Here is a 20738-nt window from a genome sequence, read left to right as displayed (position 1 = left end):
TTTCTATTTTGCTCCACAAAAGAATAATCTATGTGACAAATAGAAACGATACCTGTCATATTTGAAGTTCACCCATTACCACCTTATTAAACATACTTATTAAGATACTTATAACATGGATGATAAGTTCAAGTCAAAAGACTGTACATTGTAAATTTGCAACATTCAATTATTCTGAGGTAGGCGCGATCATCCAAACTGTACAGCTTGTAAACTGTTTTTTCTTTATAGCTGTTTAAACACACAACAGTAATAGTATTGATATGTATAATACTATTGATAGCAGTATTATATTATTTGTCAAATTTGTTTATTAAACCAGTTAATGCCATAATTTATATAATTGTGATGACAGTTATACAACTGTGACAGTTAATTGCACAGGATAACTATGAAGAAAATACACCAATTCTCCGAGCATTAGAAAAATATTACTTTGGTAGAACACCCAAAGGACTTTTTAAATAAACTTTTAGATAATTCATTCTGAGAACTGCTAACCATCATTTTTCAGCTGAATACACAAATTTTGTTTTTGCGTGACCACATTCGCATCATCAATTTCAAGAAACCAGTGAGTGCGCATGGGATAGGTTAGGTTAAATTACAGTTAGGGTATGTATTAGGTTAGGCTAGGGACAAGATGTTAGGTAAGGTAGGGTTAGGTTAAGTTACGGTTTGTGTTAGGTTAGGGGCAGGGTTGTTAGGTTAAGTTAAATTATGTTAAGGACAGAATTATGGATTGTGTTAAGGTAGGGACGAGGTTAATGTTTGTGTTATGTAAAATTAGGTTAGGGTTAGAGATGGGTTTATATTAGGTTAAGAGATTATATTAGGATAAGTAGCACTAGGTTATGTAGGGTTGGATTAGGTTAAGTATAGGTTTGGTTAGGTAAGGCTATTGTTGAGAGGTTAAAAAGGTTATGCGGGTGAAAGTTCTTGAAATTATAGAGGATGTGTCAAATAGTCCAATGTTTATTAATTTTTTTAGTGTGCTGGCAAGCATCAACCTGAAGGAACTAGGGACGTCTTTTCAATAAACTAATACTGGACAAAAAACCTTCAAGTTTTAAATCACACACTGGTCTAGAAGGTATGGCAGGTCTCTCCAGTGATGGCATAAGCTAATAGTGTCATCGGCAGTACAGAAAATAGCGAGTAATCTTTCTTTAGTTTACAAAATTGCCTAGGTTTCAACATGGATATATTTTGGGGCTGGATACTTAAATTTTTTAGTGTGACTATTTTTATGTCATCAATTTCGCATTAGCGGGTAGTGCATATCTAATGTGTTAGGTTAGGTAGTTAAGGGTTAAGTTATTTAGCATTAGGATTAGGTATATGGGCAGGTTAGGTTATATATATCCATGATTTAATTTTTTTCCAAGAATCCTACAAGTGTAAAGTTTTAAGATCTTCACTCATATAAGTAAAAGAGCCATGCACTTTTCTTAATAGGTTTATCATTACTGTTACTTAACTAATGATGTTGAAATTATGAAAGACAATGAAAAATATTATACATATGGGCAATATTTTGTTGCTGCTATGCATTTATCTGAATACATACATTGCCCATACAAAAAAATCTTACCATCTGGTTTTTGCATGCAAAATTGCCAACTTTGGAAATGCATATTTTCTCAGCCTTTTAAGCCACAGACCTGCATTCTCATTTTTTTGAAAATTTTACATTGAACAAGATGGTTTTTTTAAAATGTTTTCCTACCTTCAGTCATTCATCAATAAATTCAAAAATTTGTGAACTTGTTAATTTTTGCACTTTTTACAAAAACTTAAAATTGAGCTGTGGAGCCAGGAAATTGTCCAATTGATCACCTTCCTATGTGCCAACTTTCTCAATCATTTTCGAGTTATTCTTGATGTTTGTGCAAAAAAACGTGGTTTTTTACGTGCTCATGGAAAAGAATTTCAATCAGTCTCTCTCCAATTTTGCAATTTGAAGTAAATTCGTAAAAAAGGGCATTACATACAGAAGTTACATGTTTCCGAATATTTCATCCCGAAACTAGGAAAATAATTAAAAAAGCCATCTTGTCCAGTGTAAAATTTTCTACGAAATGAAACAGCGCAGGTCTGTGGCTTAAAAGGCTGAGAAAATATTCATTTCCAAAGTTGGCCATTGGCATGGGCAGTACAGATAAAATGAAAAATCACTTATCTAGCAATGTACTGAAAATAATTGTAAAATTGTAATGACAAATTACAGGTTAGTTACACGGCTGGCTGGTCATGTAAACTTGACTAAGCAGTGAATAAGGTCGTTTTGATGAGTAAGATTGTTCAATCAAACTTCAGAACATAGAAAAAAAAAATTCATGTGAAAACTATTATCATTTCTATTAACAACAAAATAAAATATTTGTACTTCTTAAATAATAGAGAGCAATCTGTAACTTAATGTAGACAGCTTTTATAATAAATTCATATTCAAAATTAACAAAACAAAAAATAATTGAGATCAAGTAATATGAAAATATGTGTTCTCACATAATCATGCAAAATAGTAACATCGTAATTGATAATGTTACATGAAAGTTTACACAAAAAAAAAACAAAAAAAACTGAATACTTGATTTTATATTACTGTCAAACAGATTTAGAATAAACCATAATAAAATATAAAAAGTATTTATTTTGAAGCACACTCAAGTTTTCCATCTTTGTGTTTCCTGATTAGTTTCAGCTTCATGATCTTTGGTTTTTTCGAATCCACCCAATGGCTCGTGTATGATTGATCACAAACCCACTCAGACGTAACAGCAGCTTCCTTTGCTTGGTTCTCCAACTCCCTTTTCTTCTTCTTGCTGAGTGGTCTTTTCGGTTTTTCAGGTTGTTTCTCACAATCAGTGTCAACAATGAGGACGTCTTCATCCGTATCGTCAATAAGTAAAGGCGCTTCAGATGTGCTCAGAAGTTGTATGTCTGATTTGTTTCGAACCAAATTCATATTATGAGATTTTTCGAAGACACAACCTGAAGTGTTTGGTTTGTGAACAATGTCAATCTCCCTAAAACATTGATAGAATATTCCTTGTATTTTCACTTTTTTTTTAAATGATAGAACAATAAATTTTACTGTGAATGAAACCATCTTTAATAATTGGTGAGACTTGGTCAAAAAATATTACACAGCATTCTTGTCAATGGGCCCTTTCTTTTTTCCTAGGCTGTTGCTATTAAGCCCGGTCACTATGTCAAAATTGCATAATTATATTAGCATGTGTATCGTAGATAACGAAATAAATAATTTTAGACCAAGCAACATAGCAAAGTAGGCTAAAATTGTTTTTACCGAGGAAAAAGTAGATAAATTTTTGGTAAAATAAAAAAATAAAAATATTTTCTTCAAATTTTTGCCCTTCCAAATGGCCATTTTTTTTTTTTTTTTTTTTTTTTTTTTTTTTTTTTTTTTTTTTTAAAGCAAGAAACCATGTTGATATTTGATTTTAACACCCTCAAAAACCCTGAATACAAATTATTATGCAAAGTAAAAAAAATAAATAAATAAATTCAATTTTTTTTCTCAATAACCATAAAAATTAGGATAGCTTTGAAACGACTAAGTAATTTCACTAAACCCATATAAAGTTTAGAACCTTATAAACTATAGATAATGGGCAAACCTGATCTTCATATGTAAATTAGAACTAGAGGTAAAACATAAAATGTCTGGTAAGTCACCATTATTTTTTTCACTTATAATAACATAAAAACAAAACAATTGTTGTCATAAGGCTGAAAGTAGAAACATTCAGCTTTCCAACTGTTGTAATGGGACCCTGTCCATTAGATAAAATCCAGAGGAGTTGAATTTTTATGTAATGAATTTTTATGTAGAACACCATAGTAAAAAAAAAAAAAAAAATTGACTGAGCAAATAAGCAAAGATATATATATTAAGCATGAAACGTCATACTCATTTTTTCATTAAAAAAAAAATCGGAATACAAATTTTTGTGAAAATTGAAATTATTTTTATTCCTTACATTTCTTGCCGTCTGAATGCTTCTGATTTTTTCGAAAATTACAAAACAGTGATAACTTTGATATGACTGCACGGATGCACTGGAAACTTTACATGGCTTTAACATCTTAAAAAACACATAATGGAATAAACTTGGTCTACATACATAAATCAGAACCAGAAATATAAAATGATTCGTTTGAAGAGTGCTTGTTGATTCCTTCCTTATTTTTCTCACATTTACTTACATTAAATAATTATAAATTATTATATAATTATACGCTAATATTGGCTGAAAGAAGAAATATTCAGCTTACTAACAGTTGTAATAACTTAATCCATAATTGTTTAGTGTTCATAATTGACCATATTAATTATTCAAATTAATTATTCTTTTTACCTAAGGTTTTTGGTTAAGATGAAAAATTAGTGTCATGAGCGGGATTTAAACCCACAAACTTCGGCTCAATACGCAGCTGCTCTAACCACTTGAGCTATTGTGACTTTGACCCTTTTGGACACCAACTCCCCATCTCGCCCACTTTTTGCCATATTTTCAAATGCCGTGTAATCAGGATTCAATTCTCATTGAATTAAGAATGTTTTATGTCTTTATAAGTAAGCAAAATAAATCTGAAAACAAAATAACCTCTCAAATGTGTTATTTTATATCTCCAGTTCTAATTTTTTCACCTAAACAAATTTTGTGCCATTAAGTTTAATTTATAGAGTTCTAGAAATCTCTTAAAGTTTACTGTAGATTGTTAAAATCTAAAAATAATATGCAGGATCATATGAAATGAGTTTAAATATATATTGGGTTATCCGGAAAATAATGCAGGTTTATGGTTATAGCAAAAAAGATTAAATAAATGATTTAAAACATTTTTTCTTAATTAAAATACTGTTCATCACTCTCAAACACTTCTCCCAACATGATGGCAACTTCTCTATACCCTCTGAATAGAATTTTGAGTCTTTATTATTAATAATTTCTGTAAAAGCATTTTCTAATGACTTTCGATCAATAAATTTTTATGTTGTAAAGCGTTGTCCAGGTGTCTGAAAAAATGGTAGTCGGTAGGTGAGAGGTCTGGAGAATAGGGAGGGTGAGACAGAATCACATAGCTAAGTTCCAACATTTTTTATGTTGTCACATGTCAGACATATAACATGGCCTTTTCATGGCTTTAATAATGCCAATTTCTGGTGCATTTGATGGGTTGGAGGCTTTGGAAAATGTAGGGTTGCTTCTCCCTTGACGGGTCCACTGTCCAAAGCATCTGCTGTTATAGTAGTAACAATTCTATACAAAAAAAAGTTTGTTTCTGTTTCGGCAAAGAAGTGTTGTGCAACTTCATAACAATGATTTTTTTGGTAGTAATTTAATATAAGAACCTAACTTTCGAGCTTTTCACCTTTCCAATTGCCTGAAAGTGGTCAGCGATGGTCTATTTGCTAACCGAAACATTTTCTGCAAGTTCTCAAACTGTTATTCTCGGATTTTCTTCTACCAAAGTTTGCAGAACATCTTCATTTAGGGAAGAAATCCTTCCACGACCTTGTCTTCCAAGGCTCAAGTTTCCCTCTCAAAATTTTCTAAACCATCTCTGAATGGTGCCCTCACTCACACTGCCATCGCCCCTGACTTTATTAATGTTTCTGGCTGTCTGGCCTCCGTTCCAACCGAGTTTAAACTTGCAAAACAAAATTACACAAAAATCACACAGTTGACATCTTAGTAAAGATTGAATTATTCCCAAGTAAAAAAATTCTAGTTAGCTAATTAGGTAACATTTAAAAACTTGATTATTCCCCAGTAATGAAATGCTACTGAGGTAAATAAACATTTTTGTTTGGGAGAAAATTAAAACATGTTGATATTTGTACAACAGAATAATCCATTAAATGTAAACAGTTATTTAGAAAGGTAATGGAAAGAAAACATGAAAAACGTCATTATTTTCTAGAGAACCCAATAAAAAATTGCAAAAACCATAAGACATTGTCAATAAAATAGGTTTTAAAAAATTGTTTTTAGAAAAAACAATTCGGATTCATTTTAAGCCACCCTTTAAAGCTCACAAATGCAATTTTTTTATTGTAAACTAAAAATGGACATTTTTTGGGCTGGATTAGACCGGGACAAATTTTTGTTTTCCAATGTCCAGTTTTCTACTTAAAAATTCATAACTTTTCTGGATTTTATCCAAATTTACAAAATTGTGTTAACGTCTGCATAGATGGTGATGATGGTATTGGGGTGTGAAGGTAGGTCAACTGTATAAATGATACAAAGGATGGGACCGAGAATGCTCCCTTATGGGACGCCGGCTAGTATCTGTCTGACTTCTGCTGCTACACCTCACTCTGAAGCAGCAGTCAACCAAACAAAAACTAAATATAAAGTTTGAATCTTTTAAAAAGTCAAAATCTTAGATGTAATTTTAAACAGTTTAACAAATAAGAATATAGATTATTACTGAATTAAAACTGAAAACTAAAATTATCATTAACTGCTAAAAATGTCCGTGAAATGTTTACTATTAATGTCTCATTGTCTTAAGATAACAATATCGATAATAGATTGTAAGAAAAAGATTAAATTTTAATCAATTGTGAATTGATTTCAAGCTTTTCTTTGTTAAGACAAATGATAAGCATATCGCACAGTTAAAACAAAAGGAATCAGGTGTTTTATTTTTAAAGAATTAAGTTTCATTTGACAGTAAAATTAAAGAAAAACAAAACCTCCGGAATAAACAAGTATCTGGAATAAATTTTAAACCATTTTTTTTGTGTTCCTTATATCAATAAATATCCAATGGAAAATCAATAATAAGATTGTACATTATATTTTTATTTACCTTTCTAAACGTTCAGTCAAAACATGAGCCAAATAGGTATCGATGTTTTTATTCTCAACCACCTTAACCCTCTCTTCCTTTTGAATGGAACCTAAAAGAAAATTAATGTTCATAATTAACTTAAGCTTACTTTCTGTTCAGTAACTTGTATTTTTTATATTTTTGGTTTAAAAATGATACTAAATTTTCTTTTGTCTCTGTCTCCTCTCTCTCTCTCTCTTTTTCTATGGTATGGTGTCAGAAATTCCTGGGAACTGAACCCATGATTATGGGTTCTGTGACAAGCCGAGAAACTAACTCTAACCCTTTTTGTTGATTCAACTAATTGAATAGATGGGAGTCAAGGAGTCCAAACATCCCCCCGGTTTACTGAACATAAATGACACAACTAGGCATTCGTACTTCACACCAGTTGCCTAGTTGAGTAATTGAATTTAACATGGAAAGTGATGCCTTTGCAAGTTTCAATGTGAAACAGCTCTTTGAAGAAATTCATATTAGTCCTGAGTGATGGGACAGCAACGATATTAAGGGAAGTGGGCAGTAGTTGCGAGAAAGCACCTATTTGCCTATAACAACACATCAGAGATCCCACTTTTCTTCGACTGAGTTTCCTCCTTTTTGCTTCTCTTCATGCAGAAGTGAAAGCACAAGATGTGGTCCTGCTTCCTCAGGTTCTAACATCATACTCGATAACTTACACAACTCCCATGGGGAAGAAAAGTTGATACAACTTGCCTGGTTAAGATATTAGTCTCCTGGAATCATATTGTGATCAGTGGAATTGCACTGTTAACTTAACTAAATCAAAGATAATGGTATTTAGAAGAGGAGGCAGGCCTGCCAAGGCCGAGCACTGGTTTTTCCAAAGGGATAGAGTTGAAGTAGCAAACTAATATAAAAATCATGGTGTTGTCCTAACTTTCAGACTCTCTTTAACCACTAATCTGAAACGTAAAGCTTAATTGTTGAAAGTTGCCTTGAATAGAATATGGTATGAGTTTTTGTCCAGAAGTTAATCCCTGTTTTTGAAGTTTAAATTATTTAATTCAGTGTGTCATTCATTTTATGCTAAGCATGACAGTTGTGGGGGTTTCAGCATCGAGATGACATCAAAAGAGTTCAATGTTTTTTATTAGAAAGATTTTTTCATTGCCTGACTCCACACCAAACTAAATGTTATATATTCAGATAGCAGTAGTTAGTATTTCTCTTCTTACACTTAGCTTGCACTTCTCATTTATTCTCAAGGAAATTAAAGGCTCTGTTTCTCGAAATACTAAAATTATTGCTCCCAAGATTATTAAATCTAATTGCGCTTGTCTTTATCATTGGAATTCACTAGCTTTTAATTCTGGTAGTAATTTTACCTTTCTTTAAGAAAATTTCTCGAGTTGGCCCAAATATACTGTGGAACTTTTGAGTAAATTAGGTGATCAACATCATGAATTATGAACATCGTACACAGTTCTCAAACAGGTATCTTCTTTTTAACGATGGACCTAGACCATTCTAAGGTAACATTTAACTTTAATGCTCAAAAAGCTATCTCTCTGAAACTCCCTGCTCTACAATGGCTACTTAAACTTAGGTGCAAATAAGTATTTTTAAATTCTGTGCCACGAATGGAAGGCGTTGGAAATTGCATGTGAATAACCTAAGAGTAAAAGAGGATAGTTTTCATTTTGTTGCCCAATGTCCCACATTGTCAGAGTTTCAAATCCTATATAGAGGCAATAGAGCATTTTCCAGGTCTCAGCTGCTTGATTTTCTAAACTAATGGTGAAAAATCTCAATGTCTATAGGTACGAGTTCAGAAATGTTTAGTTAAGTGCTTCATTTGTATTCAATTTTTTATTTAATTAACCGCCCAACTGTCCGATGGCTAAAAAGTAATAATCCATGTTGTATAAAACTTTATAACTGTTCAGTACGTTATGTTTCTTTCATTATTGTGTGTTATATCTAACTTGCCTCGTATGGAACCAGCCAAGAAAAGCCTTGAGAGTCAACCAGGCAACTAGTTGAATCAACCAATCAACCTGCATTGTTTGAAAGAGTCTTCCTGTGGAACACGGTAAATTTTGGGATAAATGTGATTTTGTCGTTGTGGACATAATTCTCATTTACAATGGATCTAAGGACTTGAGATTGAAAGGATTAGAGACATTGAATGTTGGAAGATTTAGCCGTTCCACACAGTTCTACACTATGCATCTAAATCAGTAGTAGTAGCACTTCATTGTTTGATTTTCATGAATAGATTGTATTGTCGTCCCTTAAGTTTGGAGAGACCTATTTATAATTTAAATTTTTGTTTTACAGTGAAACATTAAACAATTACATAATTATTGAAAGCACAATGTAATTAGTTTTCCTTACCCATTTTTTGTGAATTGGACTGACTGTTGAACATGTTTTCAACAACTGCATCTTGTAATATCTCTTTTAGGTGAGAGTTGTCCTCTTCTTCGCTCGAAGAAGAGAAACCACTGAAAAACAACAAAAATCAAGATAATGCAAAAATAAACAATTTTGTTGGAATAAATTCACTTTTTTTTCACTTCATTCCCACTGTAATATTAACCAAATAAAGTGATTCAAATAAAATGAATAGGATGAAAAGAAAAGATAACACATTCATAAGGGGCATCATTACTTTTCATTAGGTAAATAATTAATCAATAATTTGTAGTAAATATTTAAATTAATTAGGCTTCTTATCAAAGGTCTTGGTTGAAATTAAAAAGCTAGTGTCATGAGCAAGATTTGAACCCACGACCTTCGGCTATGGCCACAACGGCCAAAGGTCTTAGGTGAAACTCCCACTTGTGATTTTTTCATCTTAACCAAGACCTTAGATAAAAAGTACAATTAATTTAAACTTTACAATTAATTAAGGTTTTTAGTCGAGATGAAAAAAAGTTAATGGCACGAGAGGGATTCGAACCCACGACCTTCGGCTAGATACGCCGCTGCTCTACCACCTGAGCTATCGTGACCTCGATCCACTCGGACATCAACTCCCCATCTCAACCCCACCTTATGAGTTTTCCCTCCTTTTGCCATTTTTCAAATGTCGTGTAATCGGTTTGGATTCTCGACGACAATTGAAATGGCGACGGAGAGCTTTAGTGAAGTGTACATCAATTTAATTCATTAAATTCACTAATCACAGAATCCAAACCGATTACACAACATTTGAAAAATGGCAAAAGGAGGGAAAACTCATAAGGTGGGGTTGAGATGGGGAGTTGATGTCCGAGTGGATCGAGGTCACGATAGATCAGGTGGTAGAGCAGCGGCGTATCTAGCCGAAGGCCGTGGGTTCGAATCCCTCTCGTGCCATTAACTTTTTTTCATCTCGATTAAAAACCTTAATTAATTGTAAAGTATTAATTGGTCAAGCGGACCACGAAATTATTGAAATTAATTTAAACAATTAATATGGTAAATTATGACTACTAAATACATATAGGGATAATTTATAGTGTGGTCATTTTGATCACCAAGGTCTGACTATCCTTGTTTTGGACTGCCAAACAAGTTTCGGCATTTTGCCTGCAGACAAAATCCTACCATAACTAGAATACAAACACTTAGCTAAATCATAAAGGTCATTAATAGTAGTTGATCATTCTAGTAATTCTATTGCCAAATATTTTCATTTAAAAAAATTTACATTGGCTATGGCAAAACGGTAAGGGAAAAAATTCAAAATATATAAAGTAATCATAACTGCTCAATCCTTTTCTATCAAGATATTTTAAATAAATTTGGGAGTAAATAATAACTAAAAACACCATTGAAGGAGGGTGAAATGGTGGAGCTTGAAAATCCACAATAAAGTAGACTAGGATGATCGAAAGCAATCCAACTACAAGTTTACCATCCAAACCTCAACAAGAAAACTTATCAGAATAACATAAAGTAAAAAAATGAATTTGATACTAGATACTGATCATCCTCGCATGTTGGAATTTGCCAAATTCAGTGTATTTTACTTGAATCACTGAATTAAAGCAAAACTGGTAGACATAAAAAGCAAAGATAGGTGGATCAGGATGATTGGAATGACTTCATTTGAGGTCTTGACTGTGTTGAACTAGTTGTCATTTCTGATCAACTTGTTCACTTTCCTTGCTGTTTTGGTCTGCAATTTTGAATTTATTCTGTTTTTCTGTGATTTTTCTTTAGTTTTTTTTTCTTTTGTAATTGAAGTAAAAATCAGGTAAGAAAGACAGAAGAAATCCTAAATCTGCAATAAAAAAACAAACAAGGATGATCGGTAATGACTGAACCGAGTTCAAGGCCAGAAGTTCAAGCCAAAGAAGTTGAACATCAGCCCTCAACAAGAAAGCTCACAATTGAATAAATAATTGAAATATTTTCTAGGAAGAAACCTAAAAGCAAAAAGTAACCAATGCTTTATCCTGACAGACAAAACCAGAGAATATAGCGTGAACAGAATGATTAGAAATTAGTGAACTACAAGTTCAACCCTGGCCAGGTCTCAACAAGAAAGCTCACAATCTAACAAATAAAGTATTGAGACAATTATAAGTAATTTGTTCCAGAGTTGTTGCTAATATGGTTTGGGCCAGGATAAAATTAAATTTACAACAAACTCCAAAAATAAAACATGGCAAAGATTGACGAAACGATTATGATTGTCAGTAGGTGTAAATGGAACGAATTAGTTAAAAATTGTGCCAATTTGTTGGAGGTTCAATCAGTACAGTTCTTTTTTAAAATTATACCTGGAAACAACGTGGTTAATTTATTTTCGTTGTAGTTAGAATTGACTCGGGTTGAGGAAAATTGGCGGAAGAAATCGTTCAATCACTTTTCCAGAGTATTATCGAAGGTACCAAACAGGAACGGAAATTCACGATAAGTTGGCATAACCTTCAGCAAATTAAAAAAAAAAAAAAGAAAACCGAGCACTCGCCAAAACAAAACAGAATCGCAGACGCGAGTTTTTTTTTCTTCCAAAATTGGGAGTAAAATTGGGTGAAACGAAAATGCACTCACGATTCGTATTGGCTCTCAGTCTGCCCGTCCATTGTACCTGGCGCGCTAACAAACCGAGAAAAAGGCTTAGTTCACGCTAAAAAAAAAAAAAAGGGCGTATGTAATCAAATAGATTCGGTCACCTTTTCTCCTTGTCCGTCCCGTCGAGGTTTGTTATCAAAAGCTCGAACTTCCGCCGACTATCGCCCTGGATCAAAAAAGTCGATAGAGGGGTGACGACGGCCGGGCGGGCGACTATGATCAAAGCTTTGTTTGTTTCGTCTGCCCTGGCTAGCCACAACACAACCACGTGGTTACATTTAGAAGTAAACAATCTGATATCGCTTTTTTGATAACGGACCCTCAAGGAAAAGTCCTACCACCTGGAAGCATGGGGGGCATGGGAGCCACGGGTAAAGCAGACTTGAATGACCAATTGACCTTCTATCCACTTTTATTTTTTCCAACAGTTAATTTGACAGAGGAAGAAGGCAATCACAAAACAATCCGCGAATCTGAACTGACACCATGCTAGTTCCTTACAGTAATGAGGTCCTCCTTTTAACTCAATTTTTAAAAGATAACCCTCATAGTCTGCAGCGCGTTCATCGTGTCTCTTCCTAATTAACAAATAAAGCCAATAAAATTTCACCAATATTTGAACATTTCAAATAGCTTCTTAGTTCAGTTCAACCATCTTCCTTTCAGGGTCATCGGGTGTTTTTGCTGTAATTCTTTATCTTCGGTTGATAGTACCAGTTTTTCAAGGAATTGTTTTGTCTGACCCGGTCCTTGTACGACCTGTAGAGAATGTAGTTCCAAAGAAGGACAGCAAGTGAGTTGTGGTGTCCTCCAACTCTGCAGAATTTACACACACCATTAGGGTTGGACGGGATGGTGAGGATACTAGCAAGTTGGGGTTTGGTATTCACCAAGCACTGCAGTCTTGGCGTTTTGTGCTTGTAGTTCCTGCTCCTTAGTTCAGTTAAATTTGCTCTATTTTTAAGAAGTAGGTCATTCATTCAATGTTACTGCTGTAATTCTTTATTCCATGGTGGATAAAGATTACTTGAATCATGTTATACTGCACTTTTTAAGCGCTACATTCCTCGGCTTGTTCTTTACTTATTGTACACCAGTGAGTCTCAATTTGTTAGCGAATTAGGCTGCAGAGAGTGTAGTGCCTTAATCTGCCAGCAAGTAAGTTAAGATGTCCTCTTTGCAGAATCTACACACATACCATGTTAGTATAGGATGGTGTGGATACTAGCAAGTTGTGGTTTGGTGTTTACAAAGCACTCTAGTCTTGTGGCTTCAGCTGGCTTAGCTTGGCTCAGTTCAGCTGTCTTTGTTTTCCTTTCAAGAAGGTGGTCATCGACTGTCATTGCTGCAATTCTTTCTCCCAGGATAGATACTTCGTTAGTTATGGTCTGCATTGATTGAGTCCCAATTTCTCACAAAATTTGATTATTTGACCCAGTTACTGCTGCAGAAGAAGTAGCACCATAGTCTGTAAGCATGTATCCTTTCTCCTATTGTTATTTTTGTAGTTCTTTTGTTCAATTCATTGACTTGATCTTTCTCCTAAGAAGTAGTAGGTCATTATTGCAATTCTTTTTCATGGGTCTTCTTAGTTCCCTAGGTCATCAATGTCTTCATCGAGCAGTCACTTCACATTCAAAGATAATGTGACAGTTTCTTCCTCTACTTTTCATACCCAACAAATGGGGTCCGTCATTGACCATTTTTTGTATTCTCAGATGCCATTATCCGATATAAAGCCCTGAGTTTGCCTTGTTTAACTGTAAATGTTTACCAATTTTGGCAAGGTTTTTTTTTAACCTTCTGTCTGGCACTTGTGGAGTTTTTCCTCTACTAATTTTGTTTTTTGCGTGCATTCTGAGATGGAGGAGCCCAAGTATAAATTCTGGTCTTATAATCTTGCACATCCTCTGGTCCAAAAAGGGCTATCTTCCTGGAATGTGTTCCTAGCCTTTTTATTTCTCTAGCAGTGTTCAGTTGTTATGATTTCAGACAGGAAAACTGTAGCATATTTACTAAGTCTAATGTCAGTTCAGTCTACAGATTTATCTCAAGGACTCCTTGTACTTGTTGGTTAAGTTATATTTTGGTGTAATGGAATCAATTGGCATACCTATTATGGCATCTGCCTAGTCTCCTCCCTCAGTTTCATTGTTCATCACATGACCTCTCCTTGTAGAGGGTTGTCTATTTGTGATCCTGTGAGCTGCTGCTCTGGTTTCTCTTCGGATTAGAATATGGAGCAGTGCAAGGTTTAATAACACCTCTATGTCTAAGATTGGCGTTGAACCGATGGCTGGCATCCAATACTCTGAAGTAAGCTTGTCTTTCAGTGCCACTTAATAGCCTGATGGCCTTAGCGTGCAATGTCTTGGTTCACCACACCACCGACTCATAGTTAACATTATGACAGGTGTAAAATATAGATAACATTAAATACTGTAAAAATTACATAACAAATACTTTATTTACAACACAATACAACTGTCAAGATATTGCCTATCACCTTTTTGATTTATTTCTACATTAACAGTTTTGAATAATCATATTATCATATGAGATGATGTGCAATTCGAAAAGAGGGAGCAAAATGTCATCAATCATTATGTAAAAAGTATATATTATTCTATAACTATGCGCCATTCCATTTTTTCTTTAATTTAAATAAATCGATAATAAATTATAGTATAAACAAAAATTAAAACTTTTTATAATTAAATACTGAAAAAAAAGAAAGCAATACTCTCTTAAAATTTGCAGATTTACTTCTATTTTTTAAAATCTAAAATTAAATGTAATATTTACACAAAGAGTTTACTTTATTCATTTCTATATCACAATTTTCTCATCAGAAAAAAAGAAAAATCATTAAATAAATTGCTGATAGAGAAAAACAATCAAACAAAGATATTAAAATTTTATACTTAATATTTACACTACACTTTTTTATCTACAGACTTTTCTCTTGTACAGTTGGTTACCTTAAAAACATTATATCACATGAATCAAATAGATTCTAAAATTGGTTTGTAACAACATTAAAACGATGTAAGTTTATATCAATAATTATTTACCATTCAAAATTAGAAATGCTTGATGTTAGATGGAAGTGGCAAGTGATTCATAGCTCATAATAAAAGTTCTAGCACTTTTAAAAAAATATTAATTTTTTTAAAATCAAACAAGCACTGTAAACACATCACTGGGAACTTGGTTTTCATCTTTGTACGTCCTTTGAACTAAAGGCACCACAGTTAAATTTTTTCTCACACAATCGATGTCTTTATGCAAATCGTTTTCAGGGCAGGTGTTTTGGTTTTTAAAAAGGAGAACTTGACTTGGACCTGGTTTTTCTTCTTCGCAAGTCAACTCCAAACCTTCGCTCGATAAAGTTGAAAGAGGCCGGACAACGCTGACCCGTGACGACCCGTCCACAGTATTCCCGCTGATGTCTTCTTTCAAAGGGTTTGTATATCTTCTGAAATTCTCCTCGTTTTGGATATTATTCGATTTCTCATCTTCATGGCTCCTTCTGCAAGTGTTGTTCACTGCCGCTTGGGGTTTCATTTTAAACCAGTAGAAAAGCATTGCAATAAGAGCAATGATAATGAAACTTGGTATTAGAATCAATGTAGATGAACTATTCCAGAATGTAGTGCTTTCATCTGTAAAAACCAAGATCAAATTAGTCCTAATACCACTATAGTATGTATTAAATACATACCATCATCGCGTTGAGAAATAAGTGCTGTTTCAACTTTAACCTCTAATGCAAAAGATAATACAGAATTTGCATTCGTTTGCTTATGGCTTACAAGTTCGCCGATAACGCGTACAGCCTCTTTAACACCTTCTCCACTGGTTTCTCCACTCCACTAAACATTTAAAAAACTGTTGAAACAATCAAACGTTACCTGTTTAAAATTACATACCATAGTAACTTCCACGGTGTCATTTGATCCTGTCTTTATTTCACATAGAACTATTATGCTGTGAAGTGCTGCATGAGTCGTCGCTAAAAGAGATCTGAGCTCTTTACACACAGTCTCTGTACTGATTCCTGGGCGGAGTGAATGAGTCATAAAAGTCAAATATAATAAAGCACAACTATTGCTTAGGACAGCCTGATTCGGCCAGCATGTTTCAGGAGACGGTACTTGTGGAGGTCCGACTAACTTTCCGCTAATTAATTCCCTGCACTCTCCCCAGCCTTCGCATCCAGTCGACAAACAACCTTCACGTCCCCAAGGCACACAAACCTAAAAAATTCAATTCATAAAATACTCGTAAATAAACACAAAATTTTATATTATTATTGTTACGCATACTTGATTATGGCCACAGGCATTTGTTTGTTGGAGACAATTGTTTAAACCACACCATACTTGAGTACATGTTACAATATTGTCAATGCAGTGACACTGATTGCAGTTTTCCTGCCATACTGAATTGTTACTTAGGTACTGACCCATCCACTCACACACACCACTTGAGAAGACAATTTCTTCAACTAAAAATAATAATTAATCAATAAATGAAATTTGTATAGGAATAATTCTTTGCAGGTAATACCTTATAAGAATTATTACTGAAGGCTAATAAAGGAATAATATACAGAGAAACAATTTCAACTCACCTTGAAGACATAACGGTCCTGTTTTTCCAGGTGGACAGAGACATGTAAAACTTGCAATGTTGTCAACACAAGTAGCTCCAGCTCCACAAGGATTTGAAGCACAGTCATTAATATTTATTCGACAATCTGGGCCAGCAAAGCCGGGAGCACAGTCACAAAGAAACCAATTAATTCCATCAGTACATTTCCCACCATTATAACAAGGAGAAGAGAGGCAGTCATTAATATCTCTTTCGCAATGCGCACCTTCATAGCCCTCTTGACAAATGCATGTATATGTAGTGCCAGTATTAACACACGTGCCACCGTTTTCACACGGATTTGATTTACAAACATTGATTTTTGCTGTAAGATTGATTTCTAATGTAATTACATCATTTAGAATTTAAAATAAACATTTAGGATTATTCATTATACCTAAATGACAAACAGAGCCATCCCAAAAAGGTGGGCACCGGCAGAGAAACGTGTGACCTAAATCTTGGCATGTCCCACCATTGAGGCAAGTCGAAAAGTCACAATGGCCATGACGAAGAGAACATGTTTTTCCTTTCCAGCCACTTTTACATTCACATTGGAAATCAGCAGTCAAGTCGACACATGTGCCATTGTGCTGACAAGGATTTGAATTACAGTCATCAGTGTCTAAAAATAAATTTATATTTATTGATCACAAGATACTGTTCTTATTTTTATTTATCTATTTTAGAAGTACAAGTAGGGCATATCTACATATCTTAGAAATAAATTTAGTTTTATACACATAGTAAAATAATATTAATTGTAATATTAATAAAACCTATAATAAAATATACAAAACAATAATGACAAAAATTTAATTATAATCATATGATAAAAGAGAAGATAAGAAAAAATCAAAAGAGAAAGAAGATAAAAGGAAAAGAAATGGAGGGAAGAAAAGAAGATGATTCACATTGTTTTTAAAAATTCAGATGCCATGGACCTGAAACATTAAGAAAGCAGAACGTACTTTCTGGGCAAGTAAATAACATGGTCTTGCCCTTGCACTTCTGAAGTGTAAGGCTAAAGTTATAGAGGTGTGTTGTAGGTGGAGGATATGATTGGTCCATTGGAATTGGTGTTAGAAAAAGAAAAGGAAGAGGAAGAAAAGGAGATAATTCAAGTTGTTTTAAAAGCTCAGATGCCATAAACCTGAAACAAGCAAGTGAGAAAGCAGAATGTATTTCCTCAGGAAGCAAATCCTATAGTCTAGCCCTTGCAATTCTATAGAATAAGTGTAAAGTTTTAGAGGAGTGTTGAAGGCTGGGGATATGATTGATCTGCTTGTATAAGGAATGTGGGAAAAAGTTAATAGAGAGGACATTTGAGGGACTTGGGTAATGCGGACACCCCAAGCAAAAAAAACAAAAAAAAAACATTTGTTTGATTTAATTTTACATATGTATATTAAAACTAAGTTTATAAGTGATTTTAGGAATATTATGACTGCTGAAATAGGAAGAAATATTATCTTTTGGTTTAAAATCATAACAGTATCTAACACAGGATGATAAACAATTTGAAGGCGATGAACAGATCGAGAGCCTAAAGAATGTGAAAAAATAGCACAGCAGTCAGAGAATAAAGAAATTATTATGAAACTCTAGTTTTCTGTGGAGTGAAAGAGTTAAGGCATTGAAGTGAATAGAGGCTAGAGCCTCTTTAATAATAGAGTTCACACAGTCATGCCATGTAACCTTGGAGTTAAAAATAATGCTGAGATTATTCAATTTAGGACAAAAATTGATTATGAGGAGGGGATATGCAATATGCATTAATGTTTTCTTTTGAAGATTAATAAGGAGTGGTATTTATTAGGATTTAAACCTTGATTTAAAACATGACCATTGATTGAGAAAAGAAAATGGTTGAGCAGAGTTGCAGAGATGTTGCTTATAGGACAATGAATGTAAAGCTGAGTGGCATCAGCATACAGATGAAATTGGGAGAAATTAAGAACTAATGAAAGATAATTTAGGGACATGGAAAAGAGTAAATGTACAAGAATAAAAACTTGGGGTACACCAGCTGAAATTGAAAGTGAAGAGGATATATAATTTGATGCTGTTGAGATCAAGCAATGTCTTTAACAGGTTAGATTATTCAATGTGTCAGTTTACACATTGAAAGGTAAAGACTTTCAGAAGCTGGATTACATGTGAGAAGGCCTGCAGCTGGTCCAGAACTCTGACAAGGCACAGAACAGATCTATTAATTTTGCAAGAAATCACATCAATTGGTCTGAAATCTTGTTTTCAGGTATTGTTTGAGGTCTTCTGATGGGCAAGAGAGGGTTTGGAGAGTGACATATCCCCACAACATTTTCACTTTGGAGAAGCTATGGAGGTGGTGATGTTATGGTTTAGGCAGGCATTTCTATAGAAGTTCGCACAAAATTGAGCTTCATCGAGGGTTCCCTAACAGCTGCACAATACATTGAAGATGTTTCATCAGAAGTTGTTCCTTATATACCACTAATTGGTGACGATTTTATTTTTATGCATGGCAATGCAAGCTAGGATCCTTGATGATTACTTGTAACGGGCTTCAATTCAATGTTTGGAGTGGCCAGTGGGTAGTCCCGACTTTTATACCTATCGAAGACCTTTGGGACAAGTTGTCAAAGAGGGTAAAACGTTGCCCAGTGATGCCGGACAATTTGCAGGAATTAAGAATGGCGCCGTTGTATGAGTGTGAAAATATTCCAAAGCACTACATTCAAAACCTCATAAAATTGATGAGACATTGAATGCAAGCAGTGAAAAATGCAAGAGGAAGAAATACTCCATACTGAATTGGATATTTTCTTCATTGTTTCCATAGTAACATATTTGAAGGAAAAAAGGGTGGCCATTTTTTTTTTTTTTTGCCTCTCAGTGAATTTATTTATGCGACTGACCATATTATGGACTTTAGTTAGTTTTAGGCTACATTATAGATTGCAAGTGTTTGGGGGCTGAAATGGCCTGCTGTCAACAGTCCTGTTGGAGCCTAACCCTGTTAGTTGAGAAGCCACGGTCTCATGGGCATCTGGCTTAAGAGGGAGATACTAGCGACCCACCCTGCTGCATAACTTATGTGAACTCCCCTGAGGTATAGCTCCTTGGGTCAGCACATTGGGAAGTGACAACCCTTCAGGGTGAAAGTCCAGTGTAATAGTACATTCATGATCATTAATGCTTAGGAGGATGTCATCTGAGATTTTGAGAAAAGCTGTCTAACAACTATAACATTTTTGGAAGCCAGGTTGAAATGGAGTTATAAGGACAATAGGGTCATAGAAACAACTAAAATAGCCAATTATAAATAAACTTTAGAAAATAAATGTTACTCACTAATAGTACATAAGTCTCCTTCCCATCCTTCACGACAAATACATTGAAAAGAATTGATTTTATCCACACACGTTCCTCCATTCTGACAAGGGTTTCGCTTACAATCATTAATATCTTTAAAAAAAATCAAGAATAAATGATCTCAGAAAAAATCAAACAAATTTATAAACTCACTTTCATGACAGAATTTTCCTGTGTAGCCAGCTTCACAAGAACATCTGAATCCACCTCCAGGCAAGTTATAGCAATGGCCATGCTCACCGCAAACCCCCGTTGCCACAAGAGACAAACCACCAGAAGAGTTCGATGGCATAGTTATGACACAGCTGTCCACTGTCACTGAAATGATATTATGACAAAATCATAATTTTTGTGTGATCATCTTTAATCAATAAAACATTTAGAGATTGTTGTTGATTTTATAGACAAAGGTTATTTCACAACCTCAACAAAACCATAAATTTATTTTTATTTACTGGATAAAAGTAATCATTTTACTGTCTAACTGGATGAATTTGTTAGAATAAAACATGATTGTTAATCATTAACAGACACCTTTAGATATCTGTCATTAAATATAATTGCAAATAAACCGTTCATCTGGGTGTTATTACAAAACTTTATGCAATAAAAGTTTCATAGTATCAGCATAGTTTTTTAAGTATTACTACATACTATTGAATTACATGCAAGTACATTCATTTTATACAAGCAGCTATGCACAACAAATCTAGTTCACTGACCCACCAGTGAGAGTGATCGTGCACCTTCTGTTATTTCACAGATGATTTCTTTCGCCTGCACACAAAGACGACAACACAAGAAGATACAGTGTA

At 34.0% G+C, this 20738-nt stretch overlaps 2 protein-coding genes across 3 annotated transcripts in view; both read right to left on the bottom strand.

The window, feature by feature from the left end:
• Positions 1-2342: 2342 nt before the first annotated feature.
• Positions 2343-12244, bottom strand: LOC106668566. Its single transcript, XM_024225311.1, has 5 exons — positions 12012-12244; positions 11890-11934; positions 9238-9347; positions 6856-6946; positions 2343-3032 (listed from the first exon to the last, which is right to left on the bottom strand). The coding sequence occupies exons 2-5, from the start codon at positions 11919-11921 to the stop codon at positions 2654-2656; spliced, it is 612 nt and encodes a 203-aa protein (XP_024081079.1). The 5' UTR covers positions 11922-11934; positions 12012-12244; the 3' UTR covers positions 2343-2653.
• Positions 12245-14377: 2133 nt separating this feature from the next.
• LOC106668560 (protein jagged-1b) overlaps positions 14378-20738 on the bottom strand; it is a 226271-nt gene continuing 219910 nt past the window's right edge. For both annotated transcript variants that reach the window (XM_024225310.1, XM_014397429.2), the window contains 8 exons: positions 20077-20241; positions 19903-20016; positions 16964-17191; positions 16547-16891; positions 16239-16420; positions 15843-16169; positions 15635-15785; positions 14378-15575 (listed from right to left, as the gene is read on the bottom strand). In XM_024225310.1, coding sequence (XP_024081078.1) covers positions 15088-15575; positions 15635-15785; positions 15843-16169; positions 16239-16420; positions 16547-16891; positions 16964-17191; positions 19903-20016; positions 20077-20241 — 2000 coding nt within the window. In that variant the 3' untranslated portion in view covers positions 14378-15087. The remainder of the gene's footprint in view (positions 15576-15634; positions 15786-15842; positions 16170-16238; positions 16421-16546; positions 16892-16963; positions 17192-19902; positions 20017-20076; positions 20242-20738) is intronic.

This window comes from Cimex lectularius, unplaced genomic scaffold, assembly GCF_000648675.2.
Source record: "Cimex lectularius strain Harlan isolate CLEC.00 unplaced genomic scaffold, Clec_2.1 scaffold21, whole genome shotgun sequence".
NCBI lineage: Eukaryota > Metazoa > Arthropoda > Insecta > Hemiptera > Cimicidae > Cimex > Cimex lectularius.
Note: the sequence above shows the minus strand (reverse complement) of the source record. Positions and strands in the feature narration are given on the sequence as shown.